Source organism: Pseudonaja textilis, chromosome 1, assembly GCF_049901715.1.
Source record: "Pseudonaja textilis isolate UNSWEBS1 chromosome 1, rPseTex1.2, whole genome shotgun sequence".
Lineage (NCBI taxonomy): Eukaryota > Metazoa > Chordata > Lepidosauria > Squamata > Elapidae > Pseudonaja > Pseudonaja textilis.
In genome coordinates this window covers 308,094,837-308,117,185 of record NC_141990.1, presented here as the reverse complement: position 1 = coordinate 308,117,185, position 22,349 = coordinate 308,094,837, and the positions used below count along the sequence as shown (strand labels likewise).

The following is a 22,349-nucleotide window of genomic DNA, read 5'->3' as shown; positions in this document are numbered from 1 at the left end:
AGAAAGAGTGCAGAGAAGAGCAACAAACATGATTAGAGGATTGGAGGCTAAAACATGAAGAATGGTTGCATGAATTGGATATGTCTATAGTCTAGTGAAAAAAAAGAGCTAGGGGTGACATGATAGCAGTGTTCCAATATCTCAGGGGCTGCTACGAAGAAGAGGGGATCAACCTATTCTCCAAAGAGAAGGCAGGACAACCAGCAATGGATAGAAGCTAATCGAAGAAGAGAAGCAACCTAGAACTACCTGGCGAGAATACTAAATCATTGGAATAGCTTACCTTCAGAAGTTGGGATCCTCCATCATTGGAGGTTTTCAAAAAGAGATTGGACAGCTATTTGTCCAATGTAATAGGGTCTCTTGCTTGAGCAAGGGGTTGGATTGGGTCCCTTCCAACTCTTACTCGGATAGACCATGAAGATGGCTTCACAATAAGCCTCATATGGACAAACTTAGAGGATTTAGTCAGTGAAACACTTTAAAAATCAAAAGCATTGCATAACTATTAAGGGCTATTAATAAAGAGGAATTTAACAAGACCCATCCTTGTGATTGGATTAAACTTAAACAATTCTCAGATTTAACTGAAATGGGATTTTTTGCCAAGTAATCTGTATACACAATGGGATATTGTATACAGTCTGAAATATGACACTACTTCCACTTAGGCATTGCCAAACATGCAGGAATAGAATGTTTTATCCATTCCCATTATGTTCAAAAGACACAAGGTACTTGAGCCAGGTGCAAACTAAATGGTTCACAATATTTGTTCATTCTGGAATTTGTTTTTTGTGCCAGACAATTCTACATCTAATTTCAAACTGTTTTGGCAGGAACATCTGAGTGAACAATACAGCACCTGGACAACTTGCTTGGCTTGACACTAAGTAGGGTTAGGTCACTTTAGTACTTATGTAGGCAACCACTAGGGAATCTTGGGGCTGTAACAAGGAAACTGAAATACATCCCTAAAATGGTGATAAATCATTTATATCTTTTATTGGTAAGGAAACTATATGGACATATCAATGTGATAATCAGAAATGGAGTTCAATCCAAAGATGACTTTTCTGAGTCAGATGCACTTGCTGTAAATTATCCAGATACCTAATTGTAGATCACAAAGTATTTGTTTTTCCACTCATCTGAATTTGAAGATTTTTAAATAAGGAGTTTTTTTTTTTAAGTGAGTGCTGCAGCACTACAAGAAAGCCGGTTCTCCATGAAAAAGACAAGTCAGTGAGTCTTTTCTGCTGTCTGCAAGTGGCTAGTACAGCTGGCATTTGGAGCTTCAGCTACTTCACCTTCCTTTGTCACATTCACCACTTCAGTAAGCATGCCAAAGCATCTTACCAGCCTCTTCCCATCCTGTGAATTCATCCCACAACCTCTGGTGATGTTACAGCTAAATATGTAATTTCCCTTCTATGTATTCAGAACATACTAGCTATGTAATACAGCTTTTGACAGAAGCCAGGTTCTTATCATCACAATAAGGTGGTACTGGTGTTTGAACTGCTGGAAAATTACTAAAAAAAGTTTGAATCAGATCTAGGTTTGATCCAATCATTCAAATATAACAGACTTCTGCTAGTCAGTTATTAATTCCAATATTTACAAATAACATGGTGTCATTTATTGGCTTCCTTTCAATTTTCATCTCTTAATTATAAAATTAGCTACATCTGGATGGCTAAAATGCATCACAAATTAGGAAAAAAGGGCTGTTTAGAGTCATAACCAGTGAAAAGATTCATGACAAATCTTTAGGTAAGTTCTTGATAATGTAAATACTAGATATTTTTAGCATGTAATGTGTAGTTTTTCCTTCAATGTTCTCCAACTGAAACACATGCACTTGGACAGTAAGTAATAGTTCCAATGATAATATCAGAACAGTAAAAATCAAACCAAGCAATCTTTAAAAAACCCAAAGATTTATTGCAGTAGTACAATTTTAAAAACACATTTGCATTTAGTTAGAACTACTAGTTTTGAGAGTGGCACCACAAAGTCATGAGCTAAAAAAAAAGTTATGGATTTAGGGATATTTGATTAGCAATCCTTGTTTGGAGAATAAATTTTCAAGCAGCAATTCACTTACTGTATTTCTAGTAACCCATGTTGAAATTCTTGGGCCTAAACATACAGCTCTTTGTGACACCGTAACATCTTGCAAAATGCGCAATTAGTGATGTAAACCTGACCATGAAGCAGAATGTTCCTCTCTTGCACGGTAATTTTAGAAACGTATTTGTAGCTTCTGCAGATAGCTCCAGAAGTGTAAAAATGTTAAAAAAATACTTTTTTTTTCTTGAAAGGGAGCAGCACCCTACCTTTATTACTATTTGGATGCCTTTTGGTGGCCTCCAAAGCTATGTTCCACTGTTGAAGGAGAGAGGCACCATTTTAAGAAGTTGAAACTGATAAGCAAAAAGGATTCATGGCTTACTGGCTTTTAAATTTATTTCCCTCAGTTCATTAGAAATGATTTCCAAAATAAGCAGGAGAAAAAAGGAACACATAACAGAAAAGCAAATGGTATTTACAAGGTTGAAAGCCCCCCTGCCATCACAATGTTAAGCAGCCCACATCACCTGCAACTAATAAAGTGCCTTTCTTCTTAATCTCCACTTGTTTCATTAACAGAATTGGGTAAGAAGACAATCCCATGTCACCAAAGATCTTTGAGACAAAGCCCAAAGCCACTCACAATTCCGTCCACTGCTGCTTTTTTTTTGTAAATCAATATGGCTTGCACAGAAGCCAGTAAAAACATGCTTGTGGATCTTTGTATTGCTATCTTTCTATACTAAGTCTTATGAATGGAAGAATCACACCATCTGGTTTTAAATCAAAACACCTAACTAAAGCAATCTTTGGTTTAGCAACAGAAATATAAAGGGATAGTTTCCCTATACTCCAGATAAATTCCTATTTGGGGGAGGAGGTTTCTTTGCTATCTGCATAGCAAAGTTACTTAAAACTATGTACTTCTTTATATGCGCTCCAGGCTTAAATAGAAGACCATCACAAAAACATGGAATAAAACTTATTTGCCAATTCAGAAGTTTTTGCATGACTGCAAATCTTTGTAATACAGGAAAAAAGCGCCCAACATAGAATCTCCAAAGCATTAATGTTGGACGAACATTTTGTGTCTGTTCTTTCAAGAGAGGATATCATCATAGATGTATACCTGCTCTACTGAAAGTCTGAACTGGCTCCAAGGCAGAAGAGCATCTAAAGCTCACATTGCTTGGACTATTAACTACAAACCCAGAGTCCACAAATGGGGCAGCATATAAATCATGTAACAGAAGCTACAGTTGCCTAGCCAATTTATTTTGGATCACTAGGCAATATGAAGGTAGAAACCGCTTTATGAAGTTGCTCCGTTATAATATAAGCAATCCCTACCTAGACCTGTTGGTTACAGAGATTTTTTTTTTTTCCAATGGAGTTCCATACATAATGGTTTGGAAGATGCACTCAGTGAGAGTCAATAATTCTTATGATCAAATAAAGATGATGGTATGAAAGACGTGATGAATCCTCAAACTAGCCTAACTTGCAAGACTGTCCCTTGCCCTTTTGAACGGGAAGAATAATGCAAAAATGCCTAACCCCCAAGTTCTGATCTCAGCATGGACAACCAACACTGTGCAGACAAAGAAAAACACAGACAGATGTGCAAATTGACTGATGGCCCAGGAAGCATCTGAAATAGATATAATATAAAAACCTATGTTAAAGATGGACAAGAATAATATAATGAAAATGAAAAGCGTTTTTGACTTCCAAAATCCCTCCAAAACTCAAAACAAAATCACTTATATTATTCTTGTCCATTTAAATTCTATGTACAACATGCTGTATCTACTAAGTGGACACAAAAAGGAGAAGTCCTCATGTTCTCATCTCAGGAGTGCCAGCTTTCCAAGACAGAGAACAAGTGGTACACAAAACCAAACTGCAAGAGAAGTGTGCTTCCACCCTATGAAAGAACGCACGGATACAAACTTTCTAACCACAGCAGAGTGGCTCTATATTTGCAAATTATTATGGGTCAGCCTCTTTTTGGTGTCGGGTGCTAGAACACGGAGCCTGGGAACTCTGGATGGCTCACTGTGAAAAATATTCAGAAAGATCTTCCAATGGATGAATGAACCAACACATACAAAAGATATAATTATCACCAGTAGGTTTTTTTTTTTAAAAAAGGATGGTTTTCTGTATTAAAATTATGGCAACAGAGTTTAGAAGATTAAAAAAGCATCATTTTCCAGGTTCCTGAAATGTACATTTGTGTGGTAAGTTTGTAAATGATGCACTCCATAAAACCAAGAAGTCCAAGGACATTGCTAGAACTGATTGACCAGGATGAGTTTAAGCATTTGCATGACTCTCTGATTGCTTCCTTCCATGATTCCCTTCCTGTCCCCATGCTTCAAATGATTGCCTTTCTTGTTTTCTTTTAGAAAATACAGACTAGAAATAAAATGTGCAGGTAATTCTTTTCTCTTCAGCGCGCACATACACACACACACACACACACACACACACACACACACAGAGTGACTCAGAGCTGCTGAATTCCATTGCAGGTGTCAGAAAATGGGAAGAACTTAACACCTTGCTCTGAGCAAACAAAGAGTTGCTGGAGTTTCTGCAAATGAAAGTCAGACCCCTGTTGTTCCAGGCACTACTGAACTGAATCACAAAGTCTTCTACAGTGATGGTGGGTCATAGAGGCCCAACTATTTCTTAGCGGTGTCCAGTGTATGCCTTAAACCAAGAGGTAACTGAGGCGGCTGCTGAGGAGATCATGCCACCAGCACTGCTGCTGGCTATCGGTTGAGAAGCCTGCGTACTCTGGCTCTGCAGCATCTCTACTGGCTGGGAGGGGATATCGCAGAACCGTGGGCTGGGCAGGTTCTCCCAGTCTGTTCCAAGGTCAGTTTCTTCATCACTTATGTGCTCATCTCCACTCTCATCGGTTTCATCAGCACCGCTGGGGTCCACAAACTCCATGGAATCTTCCAAATCAGCACTGATCTCAAATGGTCCAGACCTTTTGGGAGAGGGGAAGGGGAAGAGGGGACGGAGGAAAGGGGCGGGGGGAGAGATATGCTTTGATCACACACCTGGTAGCAAAAATGGAAAAAATATGCACACATTTATGTTTAAAGGGCTGAAGTAAAAGAGTCAAAGCTGAATATGTAACACCTGGGGCTGAGCAACTGATTCAAAATCTCATGAGAGCAAGCTTGCATGATGGAGAAGAATTTATAAAAAGATCACAGAATAAGGGAATAAATACTTGGAAGTCCCCATAAAGCATCAAGTTACAAGAAGTGTTGTTTTTCTGTGGGATATGGCAATTCATGCAGAACTGAGGTAAACTTCATTCTCTTCTCACAATGAGCAAAACTGCAAAATAGGCAAGCTGTTAACTGAAGTCAGAAACTAGCTCCTACTATTTTACCTAGAAATTCATAATTCCTTAACAAGTATGTCTGTAATTGACAAGTATGTCTGTAATTAAAAAGGCCCATCCCAAATTCTCTTTTCTCTGTTGGGACTTGGGAGAGTTGGTCAGAGTGGATCTAATTTGTGTCATATATTGAATATACAATAACTTGTCAAACTTCACTATTGTTTACAGTGATATTTGACACAGAGAAGGGTTGCTAGGAGGCTATTCTATAAAGCTAGTAATGGCAGGGAAGAAAGTGGGGCAATTATTACTGAACCGTTTCTTACCTTCCCAAATGTTCTGTCTCAGGACTGACCAAGTACATCAAGTTTCTGAGTGTATGTAGAGGGTGCAGAAGATCTAAGTTGACATGCTGGAAAAGCATATGAAGGAAAGCAGAATACTCATCAGGCAGGACTTGAAAGATGAGGAGGAAACAATGTAAAGCCTTCCAAGAAGGAAAAGAAACCAAATGAAAACTACCTGAGAAAAGCAAAGGTAAAGGATATTGGCATTTAGCTTTTTCACTGCCCAGGTGAATTTCCTCCTGCTAAGATTTTCTCCGCAGAACTCACTGCAAAATATATTAAGGCGCAAATATTAAGGCATAAAATCTTAAACAAGGACTCAAGGCAAACAACATGTTTTGGATCACTCTAATTTGGCAAAATAGATTTGTCGGAATAGCTAACAGAAAAAGAACAAGGCTAATCCAGTTCTATTTTCCATTTCAGAAAGGAGCCACTATTACAGAATTGTGTACATAATTCTTCCCTTCCTCTGTAACATCCAATTACATTGGATTGCAAAATTGAATATAATATCAATGACGCCATTTTACAAAACAACTCCCTATGTCTCTATTAAGTATTCATCCCTGTAGTTTAACTTTTGCAGAAGCTTAGGAAACTTCCCGTTTGGGATTTTTGTGTGTGTGTGTGCGTGTAATGTAATTTAATGCCCACCTACTCCAATGGTAAAAATGCCAGGAATGTTGCAGCCCTGGGTGGTCAGTTGTTTTTTTAAATGAAGCCAAAAGAGGGTTTGCTGTCCACCACCTTGAATGTTTTATTACCATTTCTAAATCCATTCACATACTTGGCTGTCTGTCAATCTACAATTATTATTACTTCTGCAAAATCTTAGAATTCAAAATTTGATGTATATAAAGTGCTATGTTATAAAGGTTACAATTCCTAGAGTCTATCACTCAACATGTTCTCAATAACCGTTTTGGCATGTGTTCCAGCTCCTTCTATATTCCTTACCTGTTATATAGCTTTTTGGGAAGGTTTACATCCAGTATAAGTGACAAAATGTTAGTCAGCTGAGTTGCATAGCACAAAGCAGCACTGATGGTATAAGCAGGATTGTTATGCTCCATGTCTAGAACAGAAGGAAAAAAATAATTTTTATGGCCACCCCAGAAAAGGCAAAATCCAAGTATTCACATGTGGTACTCATGGAGAACAAAGTACCTATAAAAACTATGAATGTTGTTTGTGAAATCTCAAATTTAAATAAAAAGTACTTTTTAAAAATTACATTTGTAAAATCTCACATGATCACCAAGTGTCACTAAAGTTCTTGTGTGAGATCTCTAAGGGTCTTTTTTTTTTGGCACCCAGGACTGCCAAAGCATTGAGATCAGACAATCTGTTTGCTTCTAAGATTTCTGAGATGTAATGGCAATTAATGAGCAATCATCTTCTCAATTATGAGAGCTAAAAATATGCTTTTGGGAAACTCTCTAGCCAGTATCATGTTCTACAATTTTTAGGCTCCCCATGAAAATCATGGCTCAGTCAGAAGATAGTTCATGCCATTTCAATAAGCCAAATATCTGTGCAAGATCATTGAATTTGCATTTCAATATTAATTTTTAAAAATTGATGAAGAAGCCAGCTCCTGAGACTAAAAAAAAAGCTTAAATGACATCTAAAGGACCATTACCTGGTCCTTGTGTGGTTTTCTTCTCTTCTACCCAATTGTAGTAAGCAGAATAATCCCCATTGTTGGGAAGGGTTATCCAAGGCCCCGTGATGCCAATGCTGGTGTCTCCATTATGGTCATCACACACCCATCGCCCAGAAAGGTACGTGGTCCTCCTGGCTTCTGCAAGCTTGCTTACGGTGCTAGAGGTCATGGCATTGTCACTCTCCGAAGATACATCTGTGGAGTCCCTAGAGGAAAGGCAAGGAATGGTTACTAAAAGGATTGCACAGCAGCAGTTATTCCAAAAAGAGGTTTCAGAGTGTGCATGATAGCAGAAGGTGTCTTTGTTTTAAAAAATTACAGAAAGGACCTATGTTTGCAGCTTTGTGCCATCTATGTCGGGAAGGAAAAACACCAAATTTCTTGGAAGTAAGTCTCATTATTAAGGAATTAATACTTTCAGACTCAGTGCTGGAGTCCAGGGGTGGGATCCTATCAGTTCTGCCCGGCTCTATAGAACCAGTAGCTCTGAAGAGCAGTAGACACTGAACCGGTTCTGTGTTTGTTGCTGTTGGGCCCACCCTCCTGCCTAGGCTCTTACTTGCCCTTAATTTCCTGCTTTTTCAACCTCAGCTGCTTTGCGCGGCACAGCTGAGGTAAAAAAGCAGGAAAAAAGAGGCTTTTCAAACGTTGCGCAGCTGCGTGCAGCGCTTTGCAGCTGTCTGGGCTGCACAGCTTAAGGTTTTTCTACACACGTGTGCAGCAAAACTACTGAACCAGTAGTAACACCGTTTGAATCCCACCCCTGCTAGAGTCTTAAAGATAAGGAGGGCTTCTGAGAAGGGAAGAAACTAAGGACAGAGCAAGCAAGCTGGTGATGATGAAGAGCAAGCCAAAGGTGGAAGAAACAGCTGCTAACCTTCAATATTCATGCCTGTAAAACCCCCTCAACTCTTCAAAGAGGCCTGGCCATGAAATAACTCACTTCCTTGAATAAGAATTGAGTAATCAGTTTCTTCCAGCAAGAATGTCAGATGGGAAGCAAAGTAGCTGATTCTTATAAAGGAAAAGGAATGCCTAAACTTCTCTTGAATCTAAGATTCCAAATTGGAGAAAGAAAGACCAAAGGACATAAACTCTACTATCAATTTAGTTTATTTAATATAAAGGACACTATAATCTGATGACAAATGGAAGTTTCAGGGGAAAGTGTATTTATTTTAAGGCTCTCTCTTTGAGAGAGAAAAGGGCCAAATGTGAATGAATTGCTTTACTGTATTTTCTTATTTCCATTAGTCTCCTGACACTTGCAACTGCTTGCCTGTTCCCCACCACTATATAAAGGCTCACTGGTACACTTCACAGCACATGCTTGGAATTGTATTTAAAGCACTTCAAGCACTTAATTATTAAAAATTCCGAATCTATAAAACAGGAAAGTGCCCAATAGGCACCCTACTAGAACAGAACTAGGAAAACACATGGTACTTCCTGAGTGCTAAGAGTCCTTTCTCTCAGCTATTATATTCAGGAGCAAAGTATGCCCCCTACTTTTGAGCCAGGTCCGGTAAGAAGTTATGGACATCTCTACAAATAATGCATATTGAGAAATCACCATTCCAGGCTGGAGAACAGTAATTATAATTCCCATTTTAGTAGGAAAGGAAAAAATACAGAGGACACATCAAATAAGAATAAAAGGAAGTGAGCAGAATTATCAAAGCTCATGAGATAAGATTATGAGTTGTGGAATCCTTGTCCTCTCTGAACTTGGATCTGTTTGCAGGTGTTTCATTACCAAACTAGGTAACGTTAAACCACCTGTTCAGCTTTGCGGAAATGAAAGAGAAAATGCCTGAGGCTGCAAGAGAAGAATCTAGAATAGAGGTGTCAAACTCACATTGTCATGGCGTCGTCACAAGAAGTATCTCAACTTTTGTCCTTTGCTAAATTGGGCGTGGGTGTGGCCAGCGCATGACACTTCTGGTTGTGAATCTGACAGCCCTGATTGAGAAGAACTGGAACTAGGTCTGAAAAGAGAGTCTAGTCCTTCAAAGTATTTGGTACTCCTGGAGAAGACCAGGTGGCAAAGCTTAGAGAAGAGAGTGTAACTATCCAAGAACCTTCAACAACAGGTTGAGGAGCTCCAGCCCAAGCAACCCATTTAAGGACGGAGCTTAGAGGAAGTGCTTTCTATTGAAAAGGGGATAAATAGAGTGGTATCTACCTATGTAATGGGCAATGTTGGCCTTTCCAAACTAATACTTCTGAAAATCCCTTAAGTATGTCCTTTCTATTCAAACTTGTTGATTACAATCTTGTACACAGGTGGTCCTCCACTTATGACCACAATTGAGCCCAAAAATTCTGTTGCTAAGGGAGACATTTGTTGAGTGAATTTTGCCCCATTTTACGACCTTTCTTGTCACAGTTAAGTGAATCACTGCAATTGTTAAGTGAATCTGGCTTCCCCATTGACTTTGCTTATCAGAAGGTCTCAAAAGGAGATCACAGGACCTTGAGACACTGCAACCGTAATAAATACAAGTCAGTCGCCAAGCATCTGAAATTTGATCACGTAACCATGGAGATGCTTCGATGGTTGCATGTATGAAAAATGGTCATTATTTTTTTTCAACACAGCTGTAACTTTGAATGGTCACTAAACAAGCTATTGTAAGTCGAGGACTACCTGTATTTGTGGTTGATATGTCCCAGTATTCCAACTCTGCCAGCTATCCAAGGGCTCAATTGATTCATTCCAAACATTAAGGTATTTGCTAAACCATACAACTTGGTACTAAAGCTTCCAAATATCCTAAACCAGTAATGAATTCTCAGCCTAATCATCTCAGTGTTTTGAGGAAAAACTACCATAAAAAAAAGGGAGAATACAAATTAAATTGATACTTCAATTTAAAGAAGTAAACTCAATTGATTTCAGTGAGGCTTATTTTCAAACAACTACACAGTTGTTTCAGTTCAGAGCATCTTCTGTGTCATGGCCTTCTGGTTTTCCGCTCCTTATTACAAAAATATATAGAAATCTCATTTCTCCTATATAGTCTATGAAAGTGAACCACTTCCTGAATATATGGTGAACCACATCAGCCACACTTCTCCTCCTGCTTACCTCATACCGATTTTCACTTCCTCAATAGGGAATATAACAGAGGTTAATTCCAGGACATGTGACCGCCGGAGATCTGCCAGATGCTCATGATGGCTTCTCAAGTCATGGTTCTTCTTCTCCACTAGCTCTCCAAGTCGGCGATTGTGCCTCTGGATTTTCTCCTTTTTGTCCTGATGGCGCTGAGCCCTTCGGTAAAGTTTCTGGTTCTCATCTTTAATCCTAAGAAGCCACTCGGAATCTAGAACACAGGCAAAAATAAATCTTTGGAAGACCCTCAAAATGGTGCAGCTGCTTACTCAATGGCTAATGTATGAATAAATTATAATACTTAAGATACACAAAATTATACATTGTTATCATTAGTAAAAATATGTAAGGACTTGTGAAATAAAGTGGTGTCTGGGATCTCCAAGCAGGGTTAAATCTGAAATCCACAGCATAGCATTTTAGGATGCCAATGTTACCTTGTCCCACCTAACTTAGGAACATTAGAAAACTTGTTAAAGAAAAACAGAAATTGACATGCTTATAAGGGCTAAACAGTCACTTCCAGTATTATCTTGATCTTGAGTAAAATGTCTAGGCCCAATAGAGCCTCTGAGAGAAGAAAAACAAAGCCAGCTGCAGCCCAGTATTTGGTTTGCATGACCACTCACATTTCTCCCCCTAATCAAAAGAAAATTTGGCAGAAGTAATTGGACATTATTAGGATTTCAGGACAGAGAGCACTCATATATCTTGCAAAATCTGGGTTATTAAAATAATCCTTTGCTGGAATTATCCCAACATTGTAGCTGCTGATCTGGAGAGAACTGGAGGGAGAATGATGTTCAGTCTGTTTTGGATTCTTGTTGAAATAGCAATCCAGTAGTGCTTTTGATCCTTAGTTGTCACTGCATTCCCAAGAAGTGACTATGGTAAGGATCACCTTTACACAATTTCCGCCATAACAATAGTTACAACCCTTCTTGAGTAGGTTAGATAGAGATGGTTATCAACATCTTGGTTACAACCCAAGATCCTGACCTTTAAAGCCTTAAGCATCACAGAGCTTAATTATTTGAGGGACCACTGCCACATCATACAAATCAGTAGTAGAGGAAGTTTTGAAGATGTCTCACTTTCAAAGGTTAATCTACATGGTACCTAAGAAAAGGGGCTGTGTTTCTCACAAGCTATGGAATGTCCTCTCTAGGGAGATGGATGCACTGAGCCATAAAGCACTATTATTTTAAAAACACAGTAAGGAGGCATTTCAATTCATTAACTGATTCTTAATTTTATTGATTTTAATGCTACAGTTTAATCTGGTATTTTTGTTTTAAATGTGTACTGCTCTCAAGAAAAGCAAGGAATAAATTTAATAAATAAACTAATTACAATTAAAAGAATAAAAGAGATTATATATCCCACTACCTAATATTCTTCAACACAAGCAGATAAATGCTAGGCTGAGAATGCATTTTCCATGGAATTCTTGCTCTGTAGTTTTAAGATTTCACTTTAAAATACAGATACTTCCTAAAACGTTATCTACATTTTTATACATTATTAATGTGAAAGAACATATATGTTATTTTCACATAAAAACAAGAAACATTTTATATATGTACTACTGTCAAATAATTCTCTTTGGACTAGAACATTGGTTTTCAAATTATGTACCTGCTCTGACCCTGTTATGCATCAAAAATGCTGCATGTTACCCCACTACTAGTATCCAAGAATTGTGGAAGCTCACTTGAGGGTACCCAAAATGCCAGGTAGGCCTATTTGGCCAATTTTAAATATATTTAAATATACATCCAATACTACTTCATAGTAGTATTGGGAATGGGGAGTCACTGTTTTTTAATCTTTTATATTGAGTTTTTTTATTGTTTGTGAGCTGCTCACAGTCACTGAGATTGAATGGGTGGCCATATAAATCTTCTAAATAAATCAAATATACAGCCCAGGAGTGCAAAGGAAAATTTGAAATATGAAGGCAATAATCTTTTACACCATTACTCCTTTTATCAAAGAAGCTAATGAAAGTTGCTAAATTAACTTTCTACCATTTTTGGAGAAGATATGGGTAAAGAAAAGAAATTTCATAACAGGAATCTGCAAAGACATCTACAACCATCATTTACTTTTTGCTATTTCTTCATTTTCTTTACATATTGTTTGCTTCAGCTGCTCAATTCTCATCTTGCAAGACATTATTTTCCATCTCTGAAAGCAAAAGAACATCTATTAGGACCTCCATAAACAATTTTTTGCAGTCTTTAAAAAAGTCATTTTCTTCAAAGTAAACAGATGTTAACTCCATTTCCAAAATCCATTCAATTTAATCAGCAATCCAGAAGTTGCTGAGGTCACTGTAAAGGGAACATTAAGTAATTAGGATGACCTAGATCAGTGGTCGCCAACCAATGGGCTGGGGACCACTGGTGGTCCATGAGAAAATTTTGGTGGTCCATGAGAATGACACCCCCCAAAGCAATTAATCCAGGCTGCGTGGGAACACAAGGCTGCGCCGCCCACATGGCCCGTGGGAACACAAGGCTTGCATCGCTTGCATTGCGAACAACACAAGGTAGTGAGGGGAGGGGGGAAAGGACAGAGTGCCCCACGCGCCTCGCCTGGCCACCGGGCTGCTTCTTTCCACTTCTTTCTTCTTCTGCTTTTGGCTGCACACAAGGAAAGCAGCAAAAGTCTTTCTTTCTCTCCCCCAAACTCCATCAGAAATGAGTCTTCGGGACCCTGCAGGGCATCCTTCTCCAAGAGGCTGCGCTGGCAAAGACTCATTTCTGGAGGAGCTTGGGGGAGAGAAAGAAAGACTTCTGCTGCTTTCCTTGCATGAAGCCAAACGTCTCTCTCTCTCTGTCTCCCCTTGAGAATGGAGGTGGAGACGGTATTGCAATCCCAAATAAAGAATGATCAATCAGTAGGAAAACAGTGTGGGGAATTTTCCTGCGGACTTTTTGGGGGATTTCCCCAGGGTCTCTGGTTGTGGGATTTAAAATTATGAGTTTGGTGGTCCCTGAGGTCCAAAAGGTTGGCGACCCCTGCCCTAGATCAGGGTGGTCAAACTGGCAGCCCACGGGGTAGATGTGTAACATGCAGGCTATGCCCACCCCAGCTCCGCAAATGGGAAAAACGTCACATGATGGCAACTTGACGTGGCAAGTTTGACACCCGTGCCCTAGATTCACCTTTAACTTTGACAATTAATCATCTATCCTTTGGTTTTCCCTGCATTTTAGTTTTACCTTCATTTCATAAGAGAATTACACAACCGAATGATTGATACTTCAACCAAACTGATTAAATCAAGCTATCGTTTTTTATTATCTGCTAGTTCTTTATGCATCCTCTCCGAAGTAGAAAGTTTCTCTAGGCCAACCTGCAGTGATCCTCAAATAACAAGGTTAAAAAAAAAGGTAAATCCCTGCAGATTATACTCTGTTAGTTGTTGCAGACTATAAGGGGCGGTGCTCAACTCCATTTCAAGGCCACTGAGCTAGGGCTTTCCAAATCCAAATGTCACATTTCTCCTTTGCTGGTACTTTGCTTGTGTGGAGTGACCATTCAAAGTTATAATGGCACTGAAAAAAGTGACTTATGACTGTTTTTCACACTTACGACTGTTGTAGCATCCCCACAGTCATAAGAGCCCAGGCGAGGAGATGCATGCCTTGCTGTGAGTAATGTTGAGTTGGCCATGCCCAGCCAGTCACATGACCACCAAGCCATGCCCACCAACTAAGCCACGCCCACAGAACCGGTTGTTAAAAAAATTGAATCCACCCCTGTGTGTAGGCCGAAAACAGGGCACACAGAGGCTGAAAACAGGATGCGGAGCCTGAAAATGGGGTGCGTAGAGGGGGCAATAGGCAATGGCGATCCCTGCGGCCTGAAACAGCTGATCGTCAGGAAACCGATCCAACCGACAATCAGCTGCTTGTGCTAATTAGGCTGTTCTGAAGCTGACCAGGCTGTTTGCTGCAAGAAGGTAAATGGCTGGGAGGCAGAGGCCAAAGGGCGGGGTCCAGCAGGTGGGCAGAGCTTCAGCAATACTCACTGTATAAGATGCACAGACATTTCCACCCACTTTTGGGGGGAGAGAGTGCATCTTATACTCTTAAAAATATGGTACATACCATATAAGACAGAGCACCATGAATAACAGCACTAAGGAAAACTAGTTGAAATGAAATATGAAGTGCAAGAATTCTGCAATGCTCACCAGTTGATCTGCTATCTGCTTCCCCTCTATAGCTTTTAATAACCTATAAAAAGTGGAGGAGTGGAAAAAGAAATAGAACATTAATTGGCAACTAGAAATATACTTTTATATTGATTAAGGTGAATTATGTTGATTGTATATTAATGTCAACTTAAATAAATAAAGTAAAATAGAATGAATTGGGACTTACTGAGACTGGAATTCATGCTGTTTCTTTCTAAGGTGCTTTAATCTTTCTTTTTTTTCAGAAAACCTAGAAAAGAATAACATTGAAATGTGTTTCTCAATAAAAATATATATAAACTCTATATTAGAAAGGCATTGCTTAAAGTATTTTCACTTTATCTTTTTACATATTATGTTGAACATGTCATTCATTCATAAATAACAAATTACTGATAAGCAACAAGATGAATATTAATCACGCTTGTATGATTTTCTGGATATGCATTGGATTTGTTCGACAGAAGCGGCAGAATGCAGATTATTATCTATTGGTGGCCAACTGGCTGATCACCAAACTAACTAGAAATCAAAATTCTGAAGCAAGAGTAGCGAACTTGTTTAGCTTGGATCTCATCAAAATCAGTATAACTATATTAGTCTTTAGAAAAGCTATGCCAGAGAATAAATAATTCAACATTATGAAACATCGCAGTCTGTATTTATGCAGTAAAACAGGAGTGTCCTATCTGAATTTAGGAAGGCAAATTTTATATAGCTATATTAAAACTTTACAGAAACTCTTTCAGGTTGGTACCTATCTTTCAATGTATTATACTGTACTGAAGTCCTCTGAATCCAAACAAACTTATTGATATCCTACCTTTATTGTTTTTATAAATAACTAAAGGTTAGGGCTAAATGTTAGAATACACAGAGGAGTGATCTAAAGGAGATACACCAGACTGTTTTACAACATATTCCTGTGCAAGTACACTCAGAAGTATATTCCGCTGATTCAATCCCATGCGACTAGGTATAGAATCCAAACTTTAACATAACTTCATACACTTGGAATAATAAAACATATATCAATAGCACTATGGAAAAACAGTATCATAAAAAGAAATAAACCATGAAACAGCAGTAAACCCAAAAAGAATCAGAATGGAAGAAAAAATATGCAATATATAAGCTGAAAGCTCTTTGCCAAAGAATCCTGCTCAGCCAGTGATAGGATGCTGTATGCTCTGCTGGAAACCCACTTTCCTTGAGCAAGGTATTACACATACTGGGTTCCACAAAAGAAAATAGAATAGAGTAGAATTACAGAGTTGGAAGGGACCTTGGAGGTCTTCAAGTCCAACCCCCTGCTTAGGCAGGAAACCCTATCTATTTCAGACAAATGGTTGTCCAATCTCTTCTTAAAAACTTTCAGTGTTGGAACATTCACAACTTCTGAAGGCAAATTCTTCCACAGATAATTGTTCTGTCAGGAAATTTCTCCTTAGTTCTAGGTTGCTTCTCTCCTTGATTAGACACACAAGGATTATATTGTTTGTATTTGTGTGTGTATAAAATCAGATATATCTGATTACATTTCAATACCGTTCCTCAGTATAACTTATTCTATCAATAGGATAGTTTATCGGCTGAAACTTTGGAATTGTGCTTAGCTGCAGCTAAGATGATTGCTTTACACTCATGAAAAGATTCTAGCACATCTGATTTTAAGCTGATAGAAAATGTGCATTTATTTTTTAAAAATGCATAATATAAAACAATAATGATTTTCTTTGTTCAGGTAAGGCTATAGCCTTCAGGTAAGGCTTTACTCAAAAATAAGTTCCACTATGCTCAATGGCATGAATTTACTCTTAATGAGTACAGGACTTCACAATCCTAATGGAACTTCCTGGAAGTAATCCTTTGGCTGTTTCCACATAACATATTGACACATTAGCCAATTACATCCTAGCACACAAACACAATACATGTGATTGGTTTATAATCCCTGTGACCCTAGGAAATTGGATAAATTAAATAAAACATGGGCGAATTAACCACTGGTATTATAATGCAACCTAATCATTCAGCAAGGAAGGGGAGAGATTTCTACATAAACACCTATAAGATATTGTTCATCATTTCTAATTTCTAGCAGGTCCTACAAGTTCTAGTTATAATCAATAAAGACACAAAACATAAAAACCCCACCTTTATATAACCATGCTATCTCTGTGGAATGCTCTCACAGTTGAGAAATATTGTCCCACTGCTAACAATATTTTTCAGCAGTGAAGCAATGCTCTTTCAAAAATCAAGGTGAAGAAAAATGTGTAATGACTTTTTGCCAGTTTATGTTTTTGATGCTGGCTGTTTAGCTTGTCATTTAATATTTGCATCTCATTACTGTGATTGACAGATGCTAAAAGTTTTATAGACAAAAAGATAAAGTGACAGTATTTATAAGTGACAGTATTTATAATAAGTAATTAAAATCCAGCATGCATCCTATTGATCTAGCTGGTATGTAAGAGGGCAATGATATTTGACTTCCATCAAAAATTCTCAATCAATAAAAGAAGGCATATACCAATCAATTCATCTCTCAGAAATGTCTGTTTATGTATTTATTTTAAGGATCACCCAACTCCTAAACAATTCTGGGAGGCACACAATTAAAAAAACATGTTTGTAAAATGCTTGAAAGCAGTCTTTCCACACTTAACATGATGGGGAAACTATGAGCACACTCCTGAACTCACAGAACTGAAGGAAACTTACTTGTAACTAAACCTGCACTGTATTGCTATATAGAGTTAGACGTACTTAGTCCTCATTTAGTTACTACAATTGGGACTGGCAACTTGGTCCTTAAGCAACCGATCACTAAGTGAAATTGCAACTTATCTTACTTCAGCTTTGCTTAGCTTAACAGATTGTGAAGGTTTTACATGCAAGGATTGTCACAAAGTTACTTGTTCATTACCAGCATTAACTGTGAATGGTTGCTATATAAAGCAGTCACTAAACAAGGACCCGTAGTTAGCAATAGGCTCTTTTGAGGATACTTTTCCATGATTGTTCTGAGGCAAGAAAGAATCATAGAAAAAGCAGTATTTGAGAATGAAATTTACCAACAGATCAATCTGGATCAGAAGAATGATCTCTTACAGGCTTCTCAATGTAACTCTTCAGAAATTAGGTATTTAGCAGGAGCATAGCTTTGTCAGCTTTTGTGTGACAAAAATACTGCTATAAGCAACAGATTGTAGCCTAATACTGTATAAATGTATAAAATAGCATTAGCACGTTTAACAACATAAAATTCTGGAAATACGAGTGCACCGATTGTGCCTTAGACTAACGCCATTTGATCACACCATGAATGACAACATTTGCCCAGAGGCAAACAGGGTAGAGAATAGAGAATAATATATGGCAGGGCAGGGGGTTGGTTTTTATCATCATAGTATAACTTCTGGTGCAAACTTTTATCTATATTTAATTTCTTTGTCTGATGCCACAGTTGCTTTAAATATATTTTCTGTTGCATTATATCCTGGAACCCTTCAATACACATGGAACTTCCTCATGGATCAGTTACTACAAAGAGGTCACGAACAATCCTGTTAAGTGGTGTCTCTGCCCTCTTATTCTAGAGGTCAACCAGGCCCTTGACTCAATTGCCCTCCAAGGCTTGTGAAACTCCCCATGTGTTGTTTGGAAATCAACATAATCTATTCTGGTGTCATGAGTGAAACATGACAAGGGAATGATGGAAATGTTTCCCTTCCTCGTATCACATTTCAGCTGTTCTAAGATACAAAACAGTTCTAATGGCTATCTGGTTATCTAGGCTAGGTCTATGATCATCTGGGACAAGCTAATGATTGTCACTGGGTCTAAGAATTCATAAGTTGCTTTTCCTCCCACCATAGGAAGGCATGTTAAAGTCCCCCATAACAAAATATCAATGAAAATCCAACATCAATCATATCATGAGATAGAGCTGTGCAGCGAGGAAGTTGAAACCCCTACTTTGTCCTCAATGCAACCTCGCAAATAGTGCCTTACATCCAGATATCTATGGAACAGTGCCTCTGGTGACCTGGAAAATCTTCCAGATAATCTTCACTCTATCTTCTCTGCCTTGGGTCTTGGTTGATGCAAAATCTGGAAGTGAAATGGGTAGACTTCCGAGAGAAACCCTCCCACTTACCCACTGAGTCTCAGCAATACATGGCAAGCTTGCCCCCTCATCCTTAATGAAATCATGGAAAAGAATACATCTAGAGTGGCAGATCTGGCATTTAACAGCATCAATCACAACCCAATTGTAATCTGTAGATCCACTAGCTGGCTGGCTCCAAAGATGAGGTTCAGGGGCTACAAAAAGGCCTAAGATTTTCATTCTCTAAGGGTGGCCTATTTCATATCCTGCCATAATAAATCACTTGATATACCATGGCAACTAATTTCACAATTTAAAGAAGGCAAGGAAGCATATACTTGACAGCCAAGAGCAGACTGTCAAAACACTGAATATCTCAGCAGTGTTTACTGAACCTATTGATCATCATTTATTCAATTAACCCCAATCTCTTTATACAACTTATTGTAATAAAACTGAGACCAAGTACCCATTCACAGTTTAGCATATTGTGTGAATGTATTCACCTATAGACATATAGGGAGTCTTATATATTGGTCTCTGTATCCCCTCTCCTCAAAATAAATGAAACAAAGAGCAAAATACTTGCACCTTGAACCAAAACGTAAACATATTTTAATGAGAGTGAAGGTTTGGTCTCTGAGCTTGTAGATTAGTTTCCGAACATTTCATTACCAGGCTAGGTAACATCATGGTCAGAAAAAAACTATCCTGTAATCTGCAACTCTTACACTGCAAAAACATATGGACTACACAACTCGATCAGGGCAAAACAACAGACGCGAACTACATAGACTTCTGTAAAGCCTTTGATTCAGTGGTACACGACAAACTACTCCTAAAACTAAAATCTTATGGTATCTCTGGACACCTGCATAACTGGATAGCTGCATTCCTGTCAAACAGACAACAAATGGTCAAAATTGGGAGCGTCCTATCAAATTCTGTACCTGTCAACAGTGGTGTCCCCCAAGGCAGTGTTCTAGGACCAACTCTTTTCATACTCTACATAAATGACCTCTGTGATCGTATCAAGAGCAATTGCGTTCTCTTCGCTGATGATGTAAAGCTGTTCAATACCACAGACAATACTGCTACCCTTCAAAAAGACCTTGACTGTGTATCAGAATGGTCAAACAAATGGCAACTTCAAATCTCAACAAATAAATGCTCTGTCTTACATATTGGCAAAAAAAATCAGAAAATAAAATACAGGCTGAATAGTCAAGACCTTGTTGATGATCCAAACTCTGTCAAGGATCTTGGAGTACTCATCTCTAATGATCTAAGTGCTAGAGCCCACTGTAACTACATAGCCAAAAAGGCATTAAGAGTTGCTAATCTAATCCTACCTAGCTTTTTCTCTGGTAATATCACACTACTAACTAGAGCATACAAAACATTTGCTAGACCAATACTCGAATACAGCTCATCAGTCTGAAACCCATATCATGTATCTGATATTAGCACAGTTGAGAAAGTCCAGAAATATTTCACAAGAAGTATTTCTACTCCTCTACTCATTGCAGAATACCTTATGCCACCAGACTTGAAATTCTAGACCCAGAAAACCTTGAATTACGCTGTCTTTGGCCTGATCTAAGTATGGTATATAATCATACATTGCAATGACTTACCTGTCAGTGAATACTTCAGCTTCAACCATAACAACACAAGAACACACAATAGATACAAACTCAAGGTTAACCTCACCAAACTTGATTGTAGGAAATACAACTTCAGCAACAGAGTGGTCAATGTCTGGAATACTCTATCTGACTCTGTGATTTCTTCCCCAAACCCCAAAAACTTTAACCTTAAACTGTCTACTATTGACCTCACCCCTTTCCTAAGAGGTCTGTAGGGGGTGTGCATAAGCGCACCAACATGTCTACCGTCCCTGTCCTATTGTTTATTTTTCTTATATGTACCCATTTCATGTATTCAGAACCATCTATATACTTATACCTATTATCTTGTTTGTAAGCGATTGACAAATCAAATAAATAAATAAATAAGCAAGCAAGCAAGCAAACAAACAAATAAATCTTCAGCTGAGTTCAGTGGAATTTTATAAGTTTGGAGTGTCCAAACTAGCAAGCCAGCCAATCATCTTTAAGAACATTAAGGTGCCCTCCGAGATGGAGAAGCAAGGCTCCTGTTTCCATCATATTTGACCACTGATTGTATTGACTACTGAAGATTGGAACTGAACATGCAGCAAACAGATTCTCTAGTCCCATAACCTACCATCACTTACCCAAACTTTCATTCATTCTCAAATCTCTCTCAGGACTTGAGAAATGAACCCTTTGGCCACTGGCTTTCACAAATCCCTTTTAAAAACGCTTGGCAAAACTCGCGTTCCACTATAGATAGACTCAGTGGCTGGAACTAAGCATCACACTTGTCCACAGTCACTTTTACCACAGATAATTTAATTAACCCAATTTGTCAGTTCCCACGATCCACTATAGCATAAGCTAGCCATAGTACACATCAAACACTAAAGTGTGGCTGGCTCGTCTGTGGTGCGGTGTAAGAGGAGCTAAAGATCTAGCACCAGCAGCTATCGGCCAGAAAAGCGGGAGCAACCTTTATCCAATCCCTTTAAAAATGATTAGTACGGAATTCTGGAACCTTTGCGTTTCAGACCTTTAACCCCGCCCCCGGGAGACATGGGCAAACAAATAAGACCAGCAATCCAGGCCCCAGTCCAGCCCCGCCCAGCCCCATCGGGCACCCACCGCTCAGAATCGCGGCCATCGAAGAAAACGAAATCGCCGCTGCGGACGCACTTGGCGCAGGTCAGGCGGCGGCGGGTGCTGTTGCAAAGGGGGCAACGCTCCACAGCTACATAGAGGCCCTCGGCCCCGGCTTCCGCTTCCGAAGGGTAAGCTCCTTCGGCGGCGGCCACAATGCCGGGTCGCCGCCAGCTCGGGCCGGCCCTACCGTCGCCCCTGGAAGACGCCATATTGCTGACGGGCTAGCGGCAGGCCGGCGGTCACGTGGGACTTTGTTTTCAAACAGAGGCATGATGGGGGAAAAAACGGAGGCGGGGAAGAGCAGCACGTGCTGAAGGTCGGGGGCGGAGCTAAGCAAAACCACAGAGGATGCGGCGGGCTGGAAGCGAGATCGGCAGCGCGGTTTTGCCTCAGTTGGAGCCTTAAAGTTATTCGGCCAAGTCGAACGAGAACAGCGCGAGCAGTTGGGCAGAAAGTTCGATTAAAAAGGGCAGGAAAAAAAAAAGATTGCGTTCCCTTGACGTATAAAACCACCGACCTATCAAGTTAATTTTAGTTTCATCGTGTTCTGCGAGCTCAACTTGTGTGGTCGGTTTTGAATTCAGTACACCGTGAACATCCTCAAAATTGTTTTTCAAACCACGAATGAACAAGTTTTGCTTTTTAAAAAAAAAAAGGCCGAAGGAACATGCAGAGGT

The 22,349-nt window shown here is 39.1% G+C and overlaps 1 protein-coding gene across 1 annotated transcript; it reads right to left on the bottom strand.

The window, feature by feature from the left end:
* Positions 1-1,926: 1,926 nt before the first annotated feature.
* ATG14 (autophagy related 14) lies at positions 1,927-21,917 on the bottom strand. The gene is made up of 10 exons (XM_026698694.2): positions 21,655-21,917; positions 14,978-15,040; positions 14,788-14,830; positions 12,689-12,770; positions 10,554-10,791; positions 7,439-7,668; positions 6,754-6,871; positions 5,969-6,059; positions 5,773-5,858; positions 1,927-5,080 (listed from the first exon to the last, which is right to left on the bottom strand). The coding sequence occupies exons 1-10, from the start codon at positions 21,879-21,881 to the stop codon at positions 4,774-4,776; spliced, it is 1,485 nt and encodes a 494-aa protein (XP_026554479.1). The 5' UTR covers positions 21,882-21,917; the 3' UTR covers positions 1,927-4,773.
* Positions 21,918-22,349: the final 432 nt, after the last annotated feature.